This window comes from Empidonax traillii, unplaced genomic scaffold, assembly GCF_003031625.1.
Source record: "Empidonax traillii isolate 1590-97213 ecotype Southwest subspecies unplaced genomic scaffold, ASM303162v1 scaffold78:size1262613, whole genome shotgun sequence".
In the NCBI taxonomy this organism is placed as follows: Eukaryota; Metazoa; Chordata; class Aves; order Passeriformes; family Tyrannidae; genus Empidonax; species Empidonax traillii.
The window spans coordinates 734,380-753,766 of NW_020955271.1; the positions used below are offsets into that span (position 1 = coordinate 734,380).

Here is a 19,387-nt window from a genome sequence, read left to right on the forward strand (position 1 = left end):
TTTTTGGTGTAAGCACACATGGGCATAAGATATGTTGCACGCAAATTGATTTACTTATAGAGGATGCCAGTTTTACTATACTGAACAACAGAAAAAAAAGAGTACATAGAACCAGCAAAGCATGCCTGGGTTACTCTGTTTGGGTTTTTCTCCAGGGGTACTGGTAGGCCAAAATCTAAGACTGGATCTGTGCAAGGGTAGTGCAAGAGGAAAGTTAGGAACAGGAGTGACCTTCGTGGTGGCAGCAAGCTATTGGTGTGACTAAGCCTATCTTGTGAAACTGTGGGATTTTGAGGTTCTTGGAAGATGCATAAAGCCCAAAGAAAGAGGTACCTGATCTGTGCAGTAACATGAATTCAGGTAATGTAAAAGGGCAGCTTCAGGCTGCATGCCATATCTTATAAGCATGTGTGCCATACCTTATAAGTCTTCAATCCTATTAGCAAAGTTCAGTAACATGAATAAAACAGCTTCAAATAGCAGGATTCTTAGCAGAAGAACCTCTCAGCTGTATTGTGGCCAAGCTAGATGTTCTTTTTGTGCTACTTTAAAAAGGAGAAACTGTCAGCCCTCTCTCAACTTGTTCGTCTGTGAAAAATGTGGTAGGAACGGCATCAAGATAATCTCAGAAATCAAGCAGTACACTAATATGAAATGCTAGAAGCAGTCTTCTACTGGGGAAAATGAGTTACTTTTGACAAACAGTTTCAAAATAAAGCTAGAATTAGCTTTCTGCCCCGTGACAGAGTTGACAAAGCGAGGAAGATGTGGCAACTGGTAATGTCATCACACTTAACTTTGTGAGATATCAGTACTTAATTTACAATTATAGATTTGAGTATTGTGTTAAGTTTTGTAGCCTCAAACCTCCTCCCAAATTTCAAGTGCATCAGCTACTTTGGAAAGAGGAATGACCAAATCAGCATTTACCAGTACACTCCAATTAGGCAAGCCATTTTCAAATGAAGAAGGAAAGTAATCCTGAGATTATGAGTAAAAAAAGAAGGAAAAAAAATTGGTTAGGTTGGAGAGGCACTGCCAACTTTGCCTACTGAAACTGCGCTACTGCAAAGCCAAGACAGTGGGTTTGAGCTGCCTCAGGCTTAGTTCACCCACTTCCTGGGCAACTACTGTGGCAGCTAGCTGATTTTAGTAAAATGGGCACCCCCTTCACCAGCTGTGTTTTTAATGGAAATGACTAACTTTTTCTCTTTGTGATAAAGTCATGTCAGGCTTGCACAGTTTGCACTCAGAGCACATGTCAAGGTCTGAGATTTACAGTGGAAGTGGAAAATATATTTCCATCTCAACATTTATCTATTTATTCCAGCTAATCATTGTTTCCATTATTATAGGCTAAGTAAGATAAGCTTAAAACTTGGATAGTCTAACTTACTCCTCAGTAACTCTATAACAAAAACATTAGATATTGAGTCATCCTCCCCCCCCCATCCCTGACTGTTCCTCCAGCTGTGTTTGAATGGATAGAACAATTTAGAAAAAAGTCCTCCAAACTTTGAGTGGTGTAGACAAAATAGAATCTGGTCAATAAGCTGTATATTACTTTTTTTTTTGTTTGTAAACCTATTTTTCTTAGTTACTAGGTGCTTAGCAGAGATTTGTTATATTCCTTCTTGCAAAACATGGATTTTCAGTTAAAAAAAAAAAAAAAAAGAAGAGAAAATTTGGTCTCCCCACTATAGTGTGGTAACTGAACATATTCACAAACATAGTTTGTCCGTTTTAGCTTTGAACCGTATTTTACCTTTTGACAGTAATCCTCTTAGTATTCACTAATAGTTGATGTAGGAGAGGTCAGAATCATGTCCTTGGTAGATGTATATGTAGCTAGAGCTATTGAATGTGCTTTTGCTTTTCCTGGATTAATCTGAAAAGGTTATGTAGAACAGTCTTGAGGAAAGGTTATTGACAACTGCTACTGTAAGCATGGTCTTATCTCCTTATTGCAGAAAATAAGGGCTCTTTTAAGAGGCACAAACTCATGGTTAAACATGGCTTTGGTAATGGTTAGTGTAATTAACACTTGTCATCTTTGAGGAATGGGTGGTGCCTTTGGTAAAGCATGAAAAAAATTGGATCTTGGGTGATACTGAGGCCAGTTGTCCATTTTCATCATGGTACTGTGAATCGATAGTCATATTTTGAAATTTAATAGAAAAAGTTCTTAAGATATTTTTTAAGCATTAAGGCTCTTAATTGAAATCTCCAGAGCTGTGGTTACAAAATTGGCTTGCATCAAATACATTGAATAAATGGTTAGGAAAAAGATTTGTTCTTTACTCTTTAAAACCTATTCCAAACTCTGTGTGCATAATTTGATCTAATGAGCTGGCCATGCTGCAGTGCTGGGTCACAACTGTTGTTGAGCAGTGTGGTTTATGTTCCTTTCTTGTGTGCCTCAATATCTACTACTTTTTTTTTTTTTTTTTTTTTTAATTCTTAAAATACTTCCTATGATTTAATGATGGCACTGATCTGGTCATGTTCTGCTGTCTTCCAAAGAGGTGAACTTCCTGGACTGTTGCTTTTTTATTTTGTTTTTCTGGTTTTGTTTAGCTGCCTTATGGTCAAACAATATGCTGGAAAGTGCCTGTTTTTAGATGTGAGCATCATCTGTCTGGCAATTGAGAGGTCCAGAGAATGGTCCTTTAGGCCACATATTTTGTAGGATTGCTTTAAAATGCTGAGTCAGCAGTCTTTAGTAACTGGGTTGAAAAAACTCCATACTAGCTGACGAGACATAAACATACTTCCTTTAAAGAAAGGACCTTAAATGTTTATTCGTGTTTGTGAGTTGTGTTTGTCATTGCTACTTAACTTCATTAAAACCGTGAGTCCCACAGTGGATGGCAGGGAATGAAGATTGCAAATCAAAATGAGAATCTTTTCAGAAGAGTCTGTGCTTGCAAGGCACAATACGTTTATTTAGCTGGTTCTGTGAATGTGTATGTTTTTTTAAGCTGTTGAATTTTCTGTCTGTATCATTTCAGTAAATTGAGGACCTCAAGTAATCCATTTCCAGTTACTAAAAAAATGAGTTATACTGAAAAAGTTAAGTGCAATTAACCCACTAATAAGAATAAAGCTTGCTCTTATTGATTAATAATATCCTCTGATTTATATTTTATTTAATTATTGATTTCATTTTGGGCTACTGTGTACTGTTGAGTAGGAAATTGTTCTGCTTGGCTGGCTTTATTCAAGTACAAATGGGATAAATCCCTGGGTTATCGATAAACTTGAGAGTTTTGAAATTTTTTGTAGATTTTCTGAAGAATTTTCAGGGGCACTTATGCATGGTATAGGAAACACAAACTTGAGACTTTTTTTCTAATTCTCTCAAATAAGGGCCTTAAGGTGAAACTATGTGCTGCTTCTGCAGTTCAGTTTCCGTGATACTTCTTCAGGAAGAAACTGCTCTTTATCTTTGTTACTCCCTTGTACATTTATCATTTTTAGCGTCCTCCTGCATTGTCTTTGTGCTTGAGCTTTCCCACTCTACCTTAAGTGAAGTGTGCATCATATACTGAATTTTGCAGCTGAAATGAATGTAGGCTAAAATGGAAGCTGGAACTAAGTGTTGAATACTGAGTTGTCTCTTGGTGAAAGCCCTGTCCTGTTTCTTAATTTTAGGCTTTCCTGTTCCCTCTACTTTTAAAATTTACATGTTGTGTATGTTCTGCATGACTTTAAAGTGACTGGGATCTGCTTTTTGTGCTGGCTCCATAAAGCTGCTGGTAAGTAAAGACATGACCTTTTGACTTGCAGTTCTGTCACTGGTGGTTTGCTGAAGCTGTTCGTTAGTGGCAGCCGCCAACAAATCCTGATGAAACATTGTCCATCATCAGGGAAGATAGTGAGAATGAACAGGAAGCATTGTATGAAACATGGGACCTGCCCACATGTGGAGTACTGTATGCAGTTTTGGTCTCACACAAGAGGAGCTAGAGAAGGTAAAGGCAAGCAGACTTTAAAGGGGTGTCTGATATGGGTGGTGGGATTTGGAAGTGATCAGTGCTTACAGAGTCACCAAGGCAGAGGATAGAGCAGTTGTGGAGCTGTTATTCACCAAAGTGTGCAATTTTAAAACTGGGGAACACTCACTGAGGTTTGATTTAGAAAAGAAATTACACAAGGAGAAGAGAACATATGCAGTTTGTTAATACATAAGATTTTAGAGGTAGGTAATACTATGAGATTCAGGAAAACAGATTCACACGTGTCAAATCTGTACCAGATGCAAATGGCATAGGCAGAAATGCACACTTTACCATCTGTAATACAACTGGTGTGAATGGTGGGGAGTCTGAAGAAAATGGGTGGCAAATAAGTGACTAAGACTCATCTTCATCTATCTCTTGACGATTATGTTGGAGACAAAACATTTCCTTAGACTGACCACTGATCTCAGTAACACACTTCTGTTTTTTAGTGGGTTTCTTAGGTCTACCTAGAAAGAATTCAAGGAGGAGAGCCTCATTTTATACTTTGTCAAAGAGTAACTTGAGAACAGCTTGAGGAATTGGTTTCAATTCTATAAACAAACAGAAGGCTAAATGATAGGTGGTAATGTCTTTAATAACTTCTAGAGTAGATCAGAGTTGCAATATATCATTGCGCACAAGCTTTAGAATAAGCTTTTAACCAGTTCTTTCTAGAATTTTTTTATACTCATGAGTGAAGATTTGAAAATGTTAGGCGCAACCATAGTCTTTATTAGTATTTGGAGACACCAGCGTTTCATTGACAAATGTCACTGTGCATTCCTATAACTATGCAATAGGAAAAACTCTAAGAAGCTATGCATAGTTTATAATTTGACGATCAATATGAAGCATGATACCTGTTTGGATCATACCAAAATTCCAGTACTCAGAAGTATTGCTGAATAATTCTTCAGTAGAGAAGAAACCTAAAAAAAAAAAGGTAGAGAGAAGCGTATATATTTGGAGAATAAGACTACACTTCTAGTAGCATTAGTCTTAGAATATTTACTTTTCTAAAAGAGTTCTCATATTCACTTCACTAATAAGTCTACCTTTACCAATATGGGGGATTGGAAGTAGTACATCTTAATAGAAGCCAGAGGAAATAAATGCAAATGTGCATGCTGCGCCACTAAATGTGTAATTAACTGTTTCAGTCTGGATTGTAATTCACAAAAAATGATTAAGTAACATGCTATATATAACATATATATATACAACACATATACATGGGATGGAGATACAAAGAGACATCTGTCTATACACACATTATAATGTTTTTATTTTTTTCCTTCACAAAGTGCTGATCATAATTGTTCTTTGGAGTTTTGTTTGTTTGTTTGTTTGTTTTTAATGAGACTTATAAGCTTCTTTTAAAGAAACCTTGAAAAATCCAATAGGCTAAAGATTCCTAGTTAAAGAGATCTGACTAAAATAATTTAACACATTTGTGCATGTAAAACACTTTCACTTGGTACAGAATACTTCATTTTTATACAAGGAGATTCATTCTGGTAGAAAAGCCATTCTCTTGCAACGTATCTTTCAACAACATTCAGTATAAATCTCTCTGGATTCTTTTCAGTCAGAGTTTGCCTCCAGAGGTTGTGGGTTTCCATGGTACCTAATCCTTATTTAGCAGACATGCTTGGTATTTCTACACAGCTGTGGAAGGGCATCAATGGATTTCTGTTCTTTCCTGGTTCTGGTGCAAATTTTACACCTTTGACCTTCTGACATATTAACTACTGTTGAAAACTGACTGCAGAGATGCCTCATGAAAAAAAAAACAAACAAACCAAACCAATGCACTCCATTATCATGAAGAGGCATTGCTAGATCTGGGTGTGTGATAGTCAATGCTTGCCAAGTCATGGGAAGCTGAGGAAAAAATACCATCTGCGTCTGTTCTGTGCAGTCAGAGATTGTAATCAAATTTGGTCACTTAGTTTTGAATACATAGAAAGTAGCTGAAAGTTGTACTGGAATATACTGAAGTGCCTTATGAGCTTAATTGCTTAGTACTTCAGTATTTGTTAATCTGAGGGCTCACTAGTCTTTAGAGGTTGCTGTTTATGTGGAGTGTTGTGGCTGTGGCTAGGACTGTATTTCAGCAGAGTGTGCATTTGGTACTGAACTGCAAATAGTTGCCTTCCTACAAGTTGGTCTGCACAGGTTCATGGTAGGTTGGTGTTAGACATTTGAAAAAAGGGGCATGGTGTTGTAAATTACCTTATTGGTAAAGGATAAAAAACTGATAGTAAAGAGGGAGCTATTTCTCAAGAATTCTTGTACTCTAGAAAATTGTGAAATATTTCTTTCAAAGGCTGCTGTGGATATTCTTTTTTTCCAAATAAACAGGAAAATGAAAACTTTTTTTTTTTTTTTTTTTTTTTTTCAGCAGGATTTATTTCTTCTGCTCTTCAGATTATTTGCTAAGTGTAATTACAGATTATTGGTTTTAGTTTTGATTTTTCAGTGGCTACTAGTGACCTGAATTAGAGATGATTATTGATCTTAGCACTTGTCCTCAGCAAGCTTGCTGGTGACACCCAGCTGTGCGGTGCGGTTGACAAGCTGGAGGGAAGGGATGCCATCCAGAAGGACCTTGACAGGCTTGAGAGGTGGTTGTGTGCAAATGTGAATTTCAACAAGGCCAACTGTGTAACGTCCCGTACGTGGGCTGGGGCAATGTCAAGCACAAACACAGTCTGGGTAGAGAATGGATCGAGAGCAGCCCTGATGAGAAGGACTTGGGGTCCCTGGTGGAAGAGAGGGTGGACATGATCTGGCAATGTGCACTTGCAGCCTGGAAACCTAACCATGTCCTAGACTGCACCAAAAACCAAGTGGCCACCAGGGCAAGGAGGTGATTCTGCCCCTCTACTCTGCTCTGGTAAGATCCCACCTGGTGCACTGCATCCAGCTCTGGGGTCCCCAGCACAGCAAGGACATTGATCTGTTGGAGCAAGCCCAGAGAAAAGCCACCAATATGATTAGAGGGATGAAGTACCTCTCCTATGAGGAAAAGCTGGACAGTTGGGGTTTTTCAACCCGGAAAAGAGAAGGCTCTAGGGGTACCTTAGAGGAGCCTTTCAGTGCCTAAAGGAGATCTACAGGAAAGCCAGAGAGGGATGTTTTACAAGGGTGTGTAGTGATAGGACAAGGGGAAATGGCTTTAAACTGAAGGAGGGTAGGTTTTGATTAGGTATTAGGAAAGAATTCTTCTCTGTGAGGTGTGTGAGGCACTGGAACAGGTTGCCCTGAGAAACTGGGGGTGCCCTGTCCCTAGGAGTGTTCAAGGCCAGGCTAGATGGGGCTTGGAGCAACCTGGAGCAAACCCCTTGTGGCAGGGGGATTTGAACCAGATGATCTCTAAGCTCCTTTCCAACCCAAACCATTCTTTGATTCTGTGCATGGTGTTTCTGGTTTAACAGTATAAGTTTTATGATTTTTCTGAAAATAAAGTAATAGTCGATAGTGTGAGCTGTTGAGACTATTAGGTGGCATTGAGAAACGAGAGATGAGTAGACGGAGGTGAAATCCCTTTTCAACATGAAGTATTTTTACAACAGGTTCAGAAGTAAAATTTATTTCAGGACCTTTTTTTTTTGTTTTGTCTTGAAAATCCCAAGGTGAAGATTTTGCTATTTACAGAGGAAAAGCTGAAAAATGCAATATGTGGTTACAAAACTTACGAATCACTACCAGTAGGCAGGTGTAAAAGGGCTTAGAATTTTTCAATAAATGAAAGCATCAGGTGTATCACAGAGAGGTGAGAAGGTCCCTGTAAGCTTAATGAAGATAGTAGCAGGTGAGGTCAAAACTGGAAGAGTCAAAAGTTCTTCAGAAATGTAATACCATTTGAAAGGGAGAAGGACATGTTAAAAGTGCTTTGTAATTTATGATTACTAATGAGAGTTCTATGTAGCTCTGTGGTGCCCCAGAGAGAACCATCACTGCTAAAATTTATAGAAAAGTTTATCTAAAAGTCACATGTTGACAAAGTGAACGAGTAATAAGGGCATTAAGGGAAGCAGGAAAAGAAAGCTGGCTAATTGTTTGGTCTTTCTTTTTTTTTTTTTTTTTTAAACCCTGTATGCATCATTTTATGCTACACTTTAATGATACGAAGAACGTGGAAAAAACCCATATGTTTATGAGAAAGGGGTTTTAAAAATGTGTATTGTGCTGTTGAAGTCTAATTATGTTGAAGAAATTTCATAATGTATTGGTTTCCTTAAGTCGTATTTTATGAAAGGATTAAAAAGCAGCTTTTGAAATGTGCAAAAAATGAGGTAACAGAAATTGTGAGTGGGATGTGTGTGTTACACTATGACTAGAATTAGTGTGCTATTTCAATACGCTTATCAAAAAGCATTGTTCTATTTTGGTGCATGTATGGTAGACATAAGACATCTTATTATATCCTTTTCCCATAATTTTTTTTAAAATGGCATAATTAAATAACTTGCCTGGATTTCCACTCTTGTATAGTCAGTCAGTTCATCAGAAATGAAGCAAAATTTGTTAATCCAGGAAAGCAAAGTTTCGTGGGTGAAACAAAGTTACTATCTGCAGGTAAAGGAAAAGTGTTAAGTAGAGAATGAGATTTTCCAGTTTAAATTTTTATTTTGATAAGCTTAAATGGTTAAAGTATATGCATCAGTCCCCTCAGTAAAAACTTCTGTACCTAAGCACTTTCTCTTCGGTTTCTTTGTAGGCTGTCAGCTGATTTCAGACATTGCATCTAATTCCTTTGGAAATAATTGCACAAACAAAATACCAGACTTAAAGAAGTCAATTAGAAGGGAGTATTAGAATGAATAGTTGTGTAAATTGTAAAAGAATAATTTCTTCACTAAAGAAATTATTACTGTAAAAGTAGTTAGAAAAGAAAGGTAGCTGTATTTTACACAATATCTTGGTGCTGAAAGGTCTGGCATTGATTTTAACTTCTGAAATGAAGTCACTGTTTTGTAGACTTTTTGCTGGGAAGAAAACTGAAGATTGTGTATGGTAAAAAAATCATATGAAGGTAATTATTATGTTACTGTACCCCCTTTAGTAGTTACCATAAGATTGAGTCATTGGTGGCAGAGTAACCATTGCTTCTCAGTTGAACTTTGAATTTTACATCTCCTAACACAGGACATCTTGAGAGCATGAGCCTGCAATGTACTGTAGGTTGAGGGCTGCAAAAGCAGGGATTGAAATACTGGCATAAACAGTCTAAGAGTAATATGTCTAATAACAAAGTACTTCCTTTTTTTTTTTTTTTTTTTTTAATAATGAAGCTCCATGTAGTCAGCTGGATACTGACTAATATGTGAAGGAAAAAAAATTTCTGTGTGACCCGCTTTTAAAATGTGAGGGTGGGGATCAGGGGAAGGTACTAATTTACACTTGTCTCTGGTTTAATAGGTCTTGGCAATTGTTCTGACCATAATCTTGATGAAAGCAATTGTGTTGCTTGCTACCAAATAATGGTTCAGTGGGGGCTTGAGAGGGACTGGGATGATGAACTGTGAGTTCTCCTTAGCCCTTTAAAAAGTAGGCAACTACTGGAAAATTAAAATCTCAGATACTATTTGTATACTTCTAATGTTAAATGCTGCTTCAGGTGACACTTAAGTACATATCATAAGTAGTGCCCTGAAAGAGTTGTTTTCTGTCCCATTCTGGACGTTTTTATCTTGGTTTCTATGGCAATAAAACCTGTATGGAGTGTCAGGCCTCTTCTTCCCCTGTCTCCAAAAATAACATCTAAATTTACCAGCCAGTATAAGCCAAAATTAAATGTAAAGGGGAAGCTCAAAGGTAGACAGATTCCTACTGGTTTCAAGTAAACTGGTGACTCCACAGAGCAGAATCAGTGCCCTGTGAAGATGAGGCAGAGTTGCTATAAGACAAAGTGATATAAACCTCTGCTATCTATCCTGCTGGCCTGGGCAAAATTTCCAGTTTAGTGGGGCAAGTTCTGCTGCAGTTGTGGGGTTTTTATTACAGAATCACTGAATATGCTGAGTTGGAAGGGAACCACAAGGATCGAGTCCAACCCTTAGCTCTGCACAGGACCATCCCCTGGAGTCACACCATGTGCCTGAGAGTATCATCCAAACCCTTTCTGAACTCTATCATTGTTTTGTTTTGCTTTCTTACCTCAGCAAATTAGTCCCCTGAGAAGAGCTGAAGTTACTGCCTTGAGGAGAAACTAAGAGACAAGCCACTTGAATGAGAACTTACGAAAGCTGATTTCTGTTTATGGAACAACTTGTGTTTATTATTGCAGCTGTAAACACTCAAGCTAATTAATCCAGTTATTGTGATTTTTTTTTTATTTTTTTTTTCAGTAAAGGAGTCAGGATTTGTCATTAAATTACTGCATCACGATAACCTTGATGCCTTTCAGAGTTTCTGAGAGGCCTGTATAACAGAAGAGAGGATAAAGAGAAATACTTTGTTTCTTAATATGAGTCCTGCAAAGTAAAGACTTTTTGAATGCACTAAAGGCCATAATGGGACTCTTTTGGAGTATGGAGCCCTTAGGATGGATTTTTTCCATTTCCTAACTGCAGTTCCTATAACAATTGAATGATTTGTTAACTTTGTCTTTGAAAACAAGAAGTCTCATGTGCATGTGCTTGTCCAGTCCTCATGTAAACTTCATCATTTACTAAATTACTTCACTGTTGCTATATTAGAGATAATAGGAGAAAAATAACTTCCAAGAAAGCATGCAGAAGACACAAAATTCAAGTTCTTGCAATGGCAAAGTGTTTTTTTTTTTTAAAGCAGTAATATGCTCTTTGACCAATGAGATGCTAGAGGACCTCTGTCTCCAGAATAGTAACAGTACATACTGTGGCTTGGTAGGGAGAAAAAGTTGCAGTGATTGAAGTGGAAGGTGACAGGAGGGGAAGAACGGAGGTAACAGATATCAATAAACTTGGCTCTGCTTTTTTTCGTGCTTGTAGACCAGGTTGTTGTCAGGGGGGGTAGTCAGAACTACACACAGATCCCATATGAGTGACAGTGTAACAGCCATCAGTGTAAAAACTATGCCAGTAATGTTTTGTTATTTACATATTTTCTAATCAAATGACAGTTTTATTTAAGAATGAGTTTATTTTGGCTTTGTCCATTGAAATATTAGATTTTTCTTGTGAATGATTGTACTTAATTTAGAACCATAACGTCTGTAGTTCTCAGATTGTTCTTCTGACCTGTTTGAATTTTTTAGAGGAGTGGTTTGTATTCTCACTTGTTTTTTCTATCACTAAATATGTTTTAGTTATTTTGAAATGCTCTTGTTTTCTTTGACTTTAAGTACTGTAAATGGCTATTCATATTTCTCAGATTACTACTACTTCTGGATCATTAAACAACCTGATTACTCACTACCCAGAAACCCTCAAAACCTCCTATCAATTCCATTGAAGATGACCTCTGAACATTAGGAAAGTTTGGGGGTTTTTTTCCCCCCAATTTTTAATAATAGGAGGGTAACTGAGCACTGGAATAAGCTTTCCAGAGATCTTTTGGACGTACTCAAAAGTCATCTGAACGTGGTCTTGCAGAACCAGCTGTAGGTGTCTCTCATTGAGTGGAGGACCTCAGAGGGCCTCATTGAGTTAGATGGCCTCAGTGGTCCCTTTTAGCCCTTACCATTCTGTGATCTTTTTTATTCTGCATGTTGAAGGAATTTTGGTGTGAATGTTATACTTTTTAACAAGAAATTTAGCATTCTTTCTTCTCAGAATGTGCTTTTTCCAATGATCTGATTGTACTTTACCTAATAGGAAATTAATGTAGTTATATTCTTAATATTTTTGTTATTGAAATGGTATTTTTCTATAGGGTGTTCATAAAAAACATCAATTTGAAGCTACAGAATTCTGCTTTTAGATTTGTTCAACTTAATTTCTGGTCTGGGTTTTGCATGTGGTCTCTCAGTTGTTGACTTATATGTATCTTGTAGTTTGCACTACCAGGAACTAGCACTTTTTTGTTTAATTCTACTTTCTTCTTAAAAGTTTGATTCATATTCTGAACACTATCAAGTTAGCTAAAACAATCAAAAAGGCTTTCTCTGAGAAAAGATACTAGTTGCTGGATCTGAATTCCACAGTTTTAACAACATTCTTACCTATCCAAATCTTTATTTCTGTATATGCTTAACTGGGCATGTCCTTTTAAAACTGCATCTTAATAAAACGAACAAACAAGCCAACCAGCAGCCTAAAGTTCTATAGGGAAAGGATTGTCTCCAGAGTGTTAAAGAAAAGCGGAATGTTCTGAAAAATCTTAGAATTTGCATGGAGAAGCTCTTTGACAAGTTGTAAAAGAATGAAGATCCCAATTACAGAAGTCGAAATGTGTCTTAAATTTTTATTTCCTCTAGATCAATGCAATAAATGATAGTATTTCTCACCTGTTTTGTTTTAAAATGGGTTGAGACATTTTATGAATGTATTTAGGATCAAAAACATAATGGTGTTAAAATACTCATATAACAGTATTTTCCCGTTTAGTAAACATTGAAAAACTCGAGATTTTTAAGACTTTCTGAACATCTCTTATGACAAGAAATCCATTTCGAAAAAAAAAAAAAAAAAAAGGCAAGGCAGTTAAGACTATCTTTAGCTGTTTGCTTAAAAGAATTTAGCTGGACTACTTTATTAGTCACATGCTGGTTGTTGGTTTGTAAATATTTTTTGTTTTGTTGATGAGAGTAATCTTCTCTCTTTGAACATGGTTCTGCAAGTATTAGGTTGTTGTGGAAAGTATTCCCTGAATGCCTCTGAAATTTTTATGTTTTTCTTTTAAGCTTCACAATGAGGATGACCCCCCAGAATCTTCAGCAGCTGAGCAGCCCTCGACGTCTACAGAGACTACGCAGACTCCCCAGACAGCAGCCTTATCTGAAGCTGATACTTCCCCTCCACCTTACTGTAGCATAGCTGTGGAAGCAGCTGCAGCTTCAGGTATTTTTCTCACATAACAGCTTGTCAGGGAGGAGTGTGTATGAATCATCACTTGGTTTAAAGTGGTACGATACTGTGGTATGCTTTTTTTTCCCCTAAGCACACAATCGCAGTAAAAACTGTCTTTTCGTATACAGCCCTTTGGTTTGTTCAGAAGCAGCACACTCCTAAATTACACTGATTGTTCTAAATTGCTAGACTTATGGATATTCATTAATTAGTATAATAGGTTTTATTTAAGTCTGTGTGTAGTTCAGTTCTACATTTAATCTGCATCTTTGAGTAGTGCTCAATTATTAGGCCTCATTAGCAATTTTCATTGCCTCTTTATAAACAAAACCCTCAAACTTCTGAAGTACGTAACATTGTTTCTGTGAAAATGTTGTCATGAAAAGGTTAGTTTTGCTTTAAAGGCTCTTGGTAAAACTTCTCTTGAAAAATGAATAACAGGAGTCTCTTTATCCATTTATTCACTACCCCTTTTCTCATGAGGTTGTGACTTTTCTTTGGGATATGGGAGACAACAGCAAGCAGCATCGAAGTTCCTGTTTAAGTAAAGTTGCGTGGATTTGTGTCTCCTATGTGCCAAATAAATACTTTAGAAGTAGCAGCCAACCTAATTTTTTTTAATGTTGGTTAAAAGAGCAGTTTCCTGTCCCTGTCCTTTGAGACAGTATTTGCAAGTATAATACATAGTTGTGCAGAATTATCCCTATATATCCCTGTATATAACATCCTTGTGTTGGTGTGCTGACAAATCTGTTGACCATGTGTGCTGACAAATCTTTACCACCTACGCAATCTTGTTACAAGCTACTGCTGGCTGTAGGAGGAAGATCAAGGTGTATTTTCAGTAGATTTTAATTAATGTTGTTAATATTTCCGTGGGATGATGTTTTGCTCTTGCAGCATAGAGGAATGAAGTCTGTGGTCCATTTTGATGGAAGGAACATTTTTAAAAGAATGTATTGAAATTGAAATCTTGGAAAAACTGATTTTCACAGAGCAACTGGAGTTAGCAACAAGGCCACCCTAATAAGAATATAGCATGATTATTACTAGACTTAAGTAACAGGTTGATATTGATATTTAAAGGCTTTTTTTTAGGATGTTTGTGTGCATGTCTTTTGTATGATTTGATAAAAAGCCTTTGGTTGGAATGCCCAGGGATATAACAAAGGTAATATGATTTTTGTTTATAAATTTTTTGCTAGCATCTATGTTAAAGTTTCTGCTTTGGGTAGCAGCCAAAAGTACCATCAAGCTGCACTAGTTTTTATAAAAGTATTTAAAAAATCCCCACCTTATTTGAAATGCAAATATCATGAATTTCAGCCTTTGTAAAAAAAAAAAATACTTCAAGAGTAAATAATTATGTGCATGTAAAAGTTAATATTCTTGACATCTTTTTGGTTTAAAAATACATAACTTCTTTATTTTTAACAGAAACACAGAATGAGTTTTATCCTGTACCACCTCCATACAGTGTAGCTACCTCTCTTCCTACTTATGATGAAGCTGAGAAGGCCAAAGCTGCAGCAATGGCAGCTGCTGCAGCAGAAGTTGCCCAACGAGTAAGTGGTATAGTTCTTCTTTCTTTCAGTTTTGTGAAACATGTTAGGCTAGTTAATTATTTATAACAATTGGGCCCATATTATGATCTGTTACTAAAATAACAATGGGCTGATGACTTAAATATTTTGGATGTTTAGGTTTTGTATAGGTAGTATAAGTTAGTTGTAAAATACTGTGAAAAACATATAATAATCACTCTTTTCTGAGATGTAGCTCTTGTCTAAACAACTTCAAAAGCTAAATTTTGCCCTGTTTTAATATTTTATCCAGTAATTTGTCAACTTTTAATTAGGTATCCACTACTAATGTTACTTTGTAGAGTTATTGCTGATATTTAGTGTTTTGGATGGTAAAATATGACCAAAGACCTTTAGAGAGAAAGGGCGTATTCCAACAGTGTGGAAGGGGCAAGACCCCAAATGACATAGATCTTTTTTTAAAGGGAATGTCCCCGTTGTTTGTTCCATGAAAATTTAAATATTGAAGTTCAAAGAAAAGCTCCAAGTTTTTAAAACAAACAAAAAACCCATACACCACGAGTTATGGTAAACAGTAAATTAAGTAATTGACATATATTCAGTGTTTATAGTTTTTAAAGAGTTAACCTTATTTAGAGTACAATCTTCAAAATAGAAAACTGATATCTGCAATTAATAATAAGTGTTAGTTTTGTAAGCAAATTTCTTCTTTCCTCTTAAGAATTGAAATGTGGAAATTCTGCTGCTTGGTAGTATTGACTGTAACGATACCTAAATAAGTCTTCCAGTGCTTTCACTAAAAATCTCCTCCTAGAGATAAAATGTGATTGCGTTTGATATATATTTAAAATCTTACTGGCTACAGAGTGCTTGTGACTGGAAAATACCCTCTGCTCAACCAGCAGGAGGCTGTTCCTTGACTGCAGTGCAGTACCCAGTGCACAACACTCACTCACTCCAGGGTATGCACAGCTAAAGCTAAAAGTGGATTTGTGTAACATGGTCAGTGAAGGTGTCCCACGGATCTGTTTTACTAAATGCAGTAGGGAACCAGGGAGATCTGAATGGCTGCTTGCCAAGTTTCAGTGGTGAGCTGATGGTCTCCAGCTGTAACGTTTTAACTGCTGTGTAGTCTATCCTTACTGCTCATCACATAAGTAAAATATTTGGTGAAATACTGATCTGAGTGAAGCCCTCAATCTGAAGTTACAAACTTGGAACATTAACAACCCAAACCTAACTTTTAGAGTACCTGTGATGCTGCAGACAGGATGTGCAGCTCTCGCAAGATTCTCCTTGCTTTTAACTTCATATGTCTAGAATTGTATGAAGCACAAATTTCAGACATACGGAGAATCTTCTTTGACAGCTTAGCCTGGAGTTCAACCAATTTTTGAGAATAAAGCTAAGCAAAACAAACAAATATGGAAAAAATATTATTTTTTATCTTGTAATTTTAAGCTTTTTTTTTTTTTTTTAACTTTTGGGAAATCTTTCTTAAAAGTTCAGGACACTGTGACAGAAACATCTTTTGCCCTGTTTCAGAGAGTCTGCCTGGTTTTGGTCAAACAACAAATTTTTAGAAAGTGAGTTTCCTCAGTTGATGCATAATAGCTTCAAATTTGGTAAATGTGTGGAGATTGTCTTTTCATGACAAAGTTCAGGCTGCTCATAGCTCTGAAGGGGATGGGACTTCAGACTTGCTGCTCCCAGAGAGCATACTGAAGTGTTCTGTGTCACAGTGGGATTACAGAACTAAAAGTAGATACACCTTATGGCTGCTCTTGACTGCTTTTGGTGAAAACATGGGAACTGAGAAATAGCAGTTTCTGGTATGCTCTGAAGTTATTTTATTATTCCTGCCCTTCAGTTAGAAGTGAAGGTGGAAAACCACTTGATTCAATTGTCATCAGTGGTAGGTAGAGAGAAGGACAATAGCTGACCCTCTGTAGCTAATGTGTTGTGGGAAGAGAAATTGGTTTTAGTTGAGTTAGGAGGTAACTGGCTCAAAGTGGAACAGGCAGGGATCAGTGAGGATGGATCTAAGTCAAAATAAGAAAAGGCAAGGATGAAAGGAGACAAGTGGTATGGACAGAGTACAGGGATTTAAATGAGAAACAGAAGGGAAAAGGATAAACTGGGATTGGTGGCAAAAGGGACCAGGTGGGGCTAAAATGTGGTACTGGATAAGGAGTTGAAACTGATATGTGAGAAAAGAGGAGTTAGGGAGAGAAAAGAAATTTGGAGTTAAGAGGCTCTAGGCAAGTTGGATATGGTGATGAAGAGAAAAGTAAACTTTTACATAGTCTGCTTTGCTAGAACATACAGTAGAACTTGACATTCGAGAACTACCATGCTGACACCACAAGAATTTCACTTGCTTATGAAAAATCAGTAAGAACACACAATCATTCCCCCAAACTAGAGGCTGAATAAAAAGTTCTAGTCTTTACTAAGACGTTACTAAGTTAGTATCAGTAGTCTAGTCTACACAGTGTATCTGAAAGTCACATTCTTGCTGACTGCTAAGAGCTTCTGTTTTTTTCTGTTTTGTTTGTTTGTTTGTTTTAAGCAAATGCATGCACAAACACAAGCTATATTAAAGAAAGAGTATTAAAGTTGCAAAGTTGGGATTTGGGGAAAAGTAGGAAATGTTGAAGCTGAATTTCGGTTTTGTAGATGATACTAAAATTATGTGCCAGTGCAGCTTTAATTATTGCCATTTTAATTACCTTACCATGTGATACTGCCACAAAATCCCTGCCTTATTTAATAACTCTGGACTTACACTGAGATGGACTAAGACTGTATAATAAAATGGTCTTAATCTGGCAGATGGCTGGAATAAGAAGAAAGGGTCTGGTTACAGTTAGAGGGGCTTGCCATCTTTAGGGGAAGGATTTAGCTCTGAGTACCTGTGGAGTAACAGACAAGTGATAAGAAACAGTAGTGCAGAGTTTGTTTTCTCACTTTCACAAGTGACAGCTGCAGACGGTAGCTGACTTGCACGTTACAGACTTTGCAAAATACACACAAATGATATAATGTAGATTTTTCGGGTTTTATGAAATAAGTGCCCTTACAAATCTGAACTCTGCAACATTCTCTTCCTCTAGTTTCTTCCTTGTAAACTGAGGATATATTGTTTCTTTATGCAATAATGTGAAGAGTTGGAAGAAGTTAAATGTCCTTATGTTGCTTTGAGTGATACATGAAGCTGATAATTTTCATGGTATAGTCCAAAGTGTCCAGTGAAGAAGGTTACGAATTTACTCATTGAGCAAAAGAGAGGAAAATGGCATGAAAGGGTAGCACATTTAATAAACAGCTTTTATATTTTTTCCCCCAAATCATATAGGGATCTTAAAAAAACCATAATGGGATCATATTATATACATCATAGGCCCTGCATTCACATCATAGGTAATATATTCATATAATATGAACAATCTAAATATTTACTGAAAGTTTCAGTACTTATTTACATAGTTCTATGTGTAGCTTATCTTACAGGAAGAGACTGTGTATAAGCATATATTCCTTCCAAATGCTCCCATATGTCTCATTGTATCAGAGAAATTGTACCAGCCTTGTGTCATCAGTAGTGATAGCATTAGTTATCCTGTCTTTTCCTTTTCAAATTATCAAGGTCAGTTTTGAAAAGTCAGTTTAAATGGACAAAAATATTGCTAACAGTTAAATTACTTGTTTGTATGTTGCAATGAATGGCTTTTACTTAATGCTTTTCAGTTGCATTTGTCTTATGTTTTTCTGTTTTTACATGCTTAGCACGCCCAGTTTAGGGAATCTAGGAGTCTGTTTGATGAAATATTCCTCAGTCGTCCAGAGGTATGGTATAGTTCTCTCTAGTTTAGACTTCACTATGAATTTTCCTGCTGGCAAACAAATGCTTCTGGGATTCATTGTGTCTTTTTCCCCCCACTATTAATTTCTCCATATTGTTTTCTATGTTCAAGGTATCATTTATGGGGTTTATTAAGTAATTTGACTCTTTTGTAGAAGTTTTTTGCTGTAAACATTGCATTGGGAAGACTTATATCAGTTTAGTGGTTCTTTACTTGATTAAAGGTGGTTTTCTCCCTATATGCCATGCTAGATTTCAATTTGAAAGATCTTTAAAGGCACTGAGGAAAAAACAGTCCTCCTCTTTCAGAATACTACAAAGAGGGCTGTTGTTTACAGGAAATTATTGGATTTGATTTCAGTAGATGCTGTGTACCATTTGATTTTCTTTTGCTTAGAGAAATTACTATGTGACATGCCATTTATGTCGATAATATAATTTACTGTTTAGATGTTTCTCTGGTCATAGGAGCAACAAGTTTTCTGTTCATACAGATGTCAACTTATTTAGAAGGCAAGAAATACTGCAATATGAAGCAGTGTTACACATCATGTTGATTTGTGTGTTGTTACATTCTTCTCATTAAGAAGAAAAAATTATAAATAAAATATGCAATCTCATTGATAAAAAGGCCACTATCTAATAGAAGTATTTTATTAAATTATGTTTAGCTCTAAGCATCAGCAGAGAGGACAGTTGTTCTTCATTGCCCATATTCATTCCTCAGTGCATGATAACAGACAACTATATGTTGAAGAAGGACTAGGGCAGTTGACACCAACTAGATCAAATGAGAGCACTGTGAAAGACAGACAGTATTAGTGGGACTTGAGCAGCGCTCAGTTGCTGTTTTCTGTGTGCAGGACTGCTCATGAAACCTTGTAGTCCTAAGTGATGTGCATGTAGGCTGAATGTGATTTAAGCACGGGAAAGTATTTAATTTCTGAAATGTTCTGATAATTTTCATATGCCAGT

General features: G+C 36.6%; 1 protein-coding gene across 3 annotated transcripts in view; it reads left to right on the top strand.

Moving 5' to 3' along the window:
* NDFIP2 (Nedd4 family interacting protein 2) overlaps positions 1-19,387 on the top strand; it is a 45,170-nt gene that overhangs the window by 5,336 nt on the left and 20,447 nt on the right. For 2 of the 3 annotated variants that reach the window (XM_027880914.1, XM_027880915.1), the window contains exons 2-4: positions 12,838-12,994; positions 14,441-14,568; positions 18,337-18,396. In XM_027880914.1, coding sequence (XP_027736715.1) covers positions 12,838-12,994; positions 14,441-14,568; positions 18,337-18,396 — 345 coding nt within the window. The remainder of the gene's footprint in view (positions 1-12,837; positions 12,995-14,440; positions 14,569-18,336; positions 18,397-19,387) is intronic. The other variant, XM_027880916.1, reaches the window with a different exon arrangement.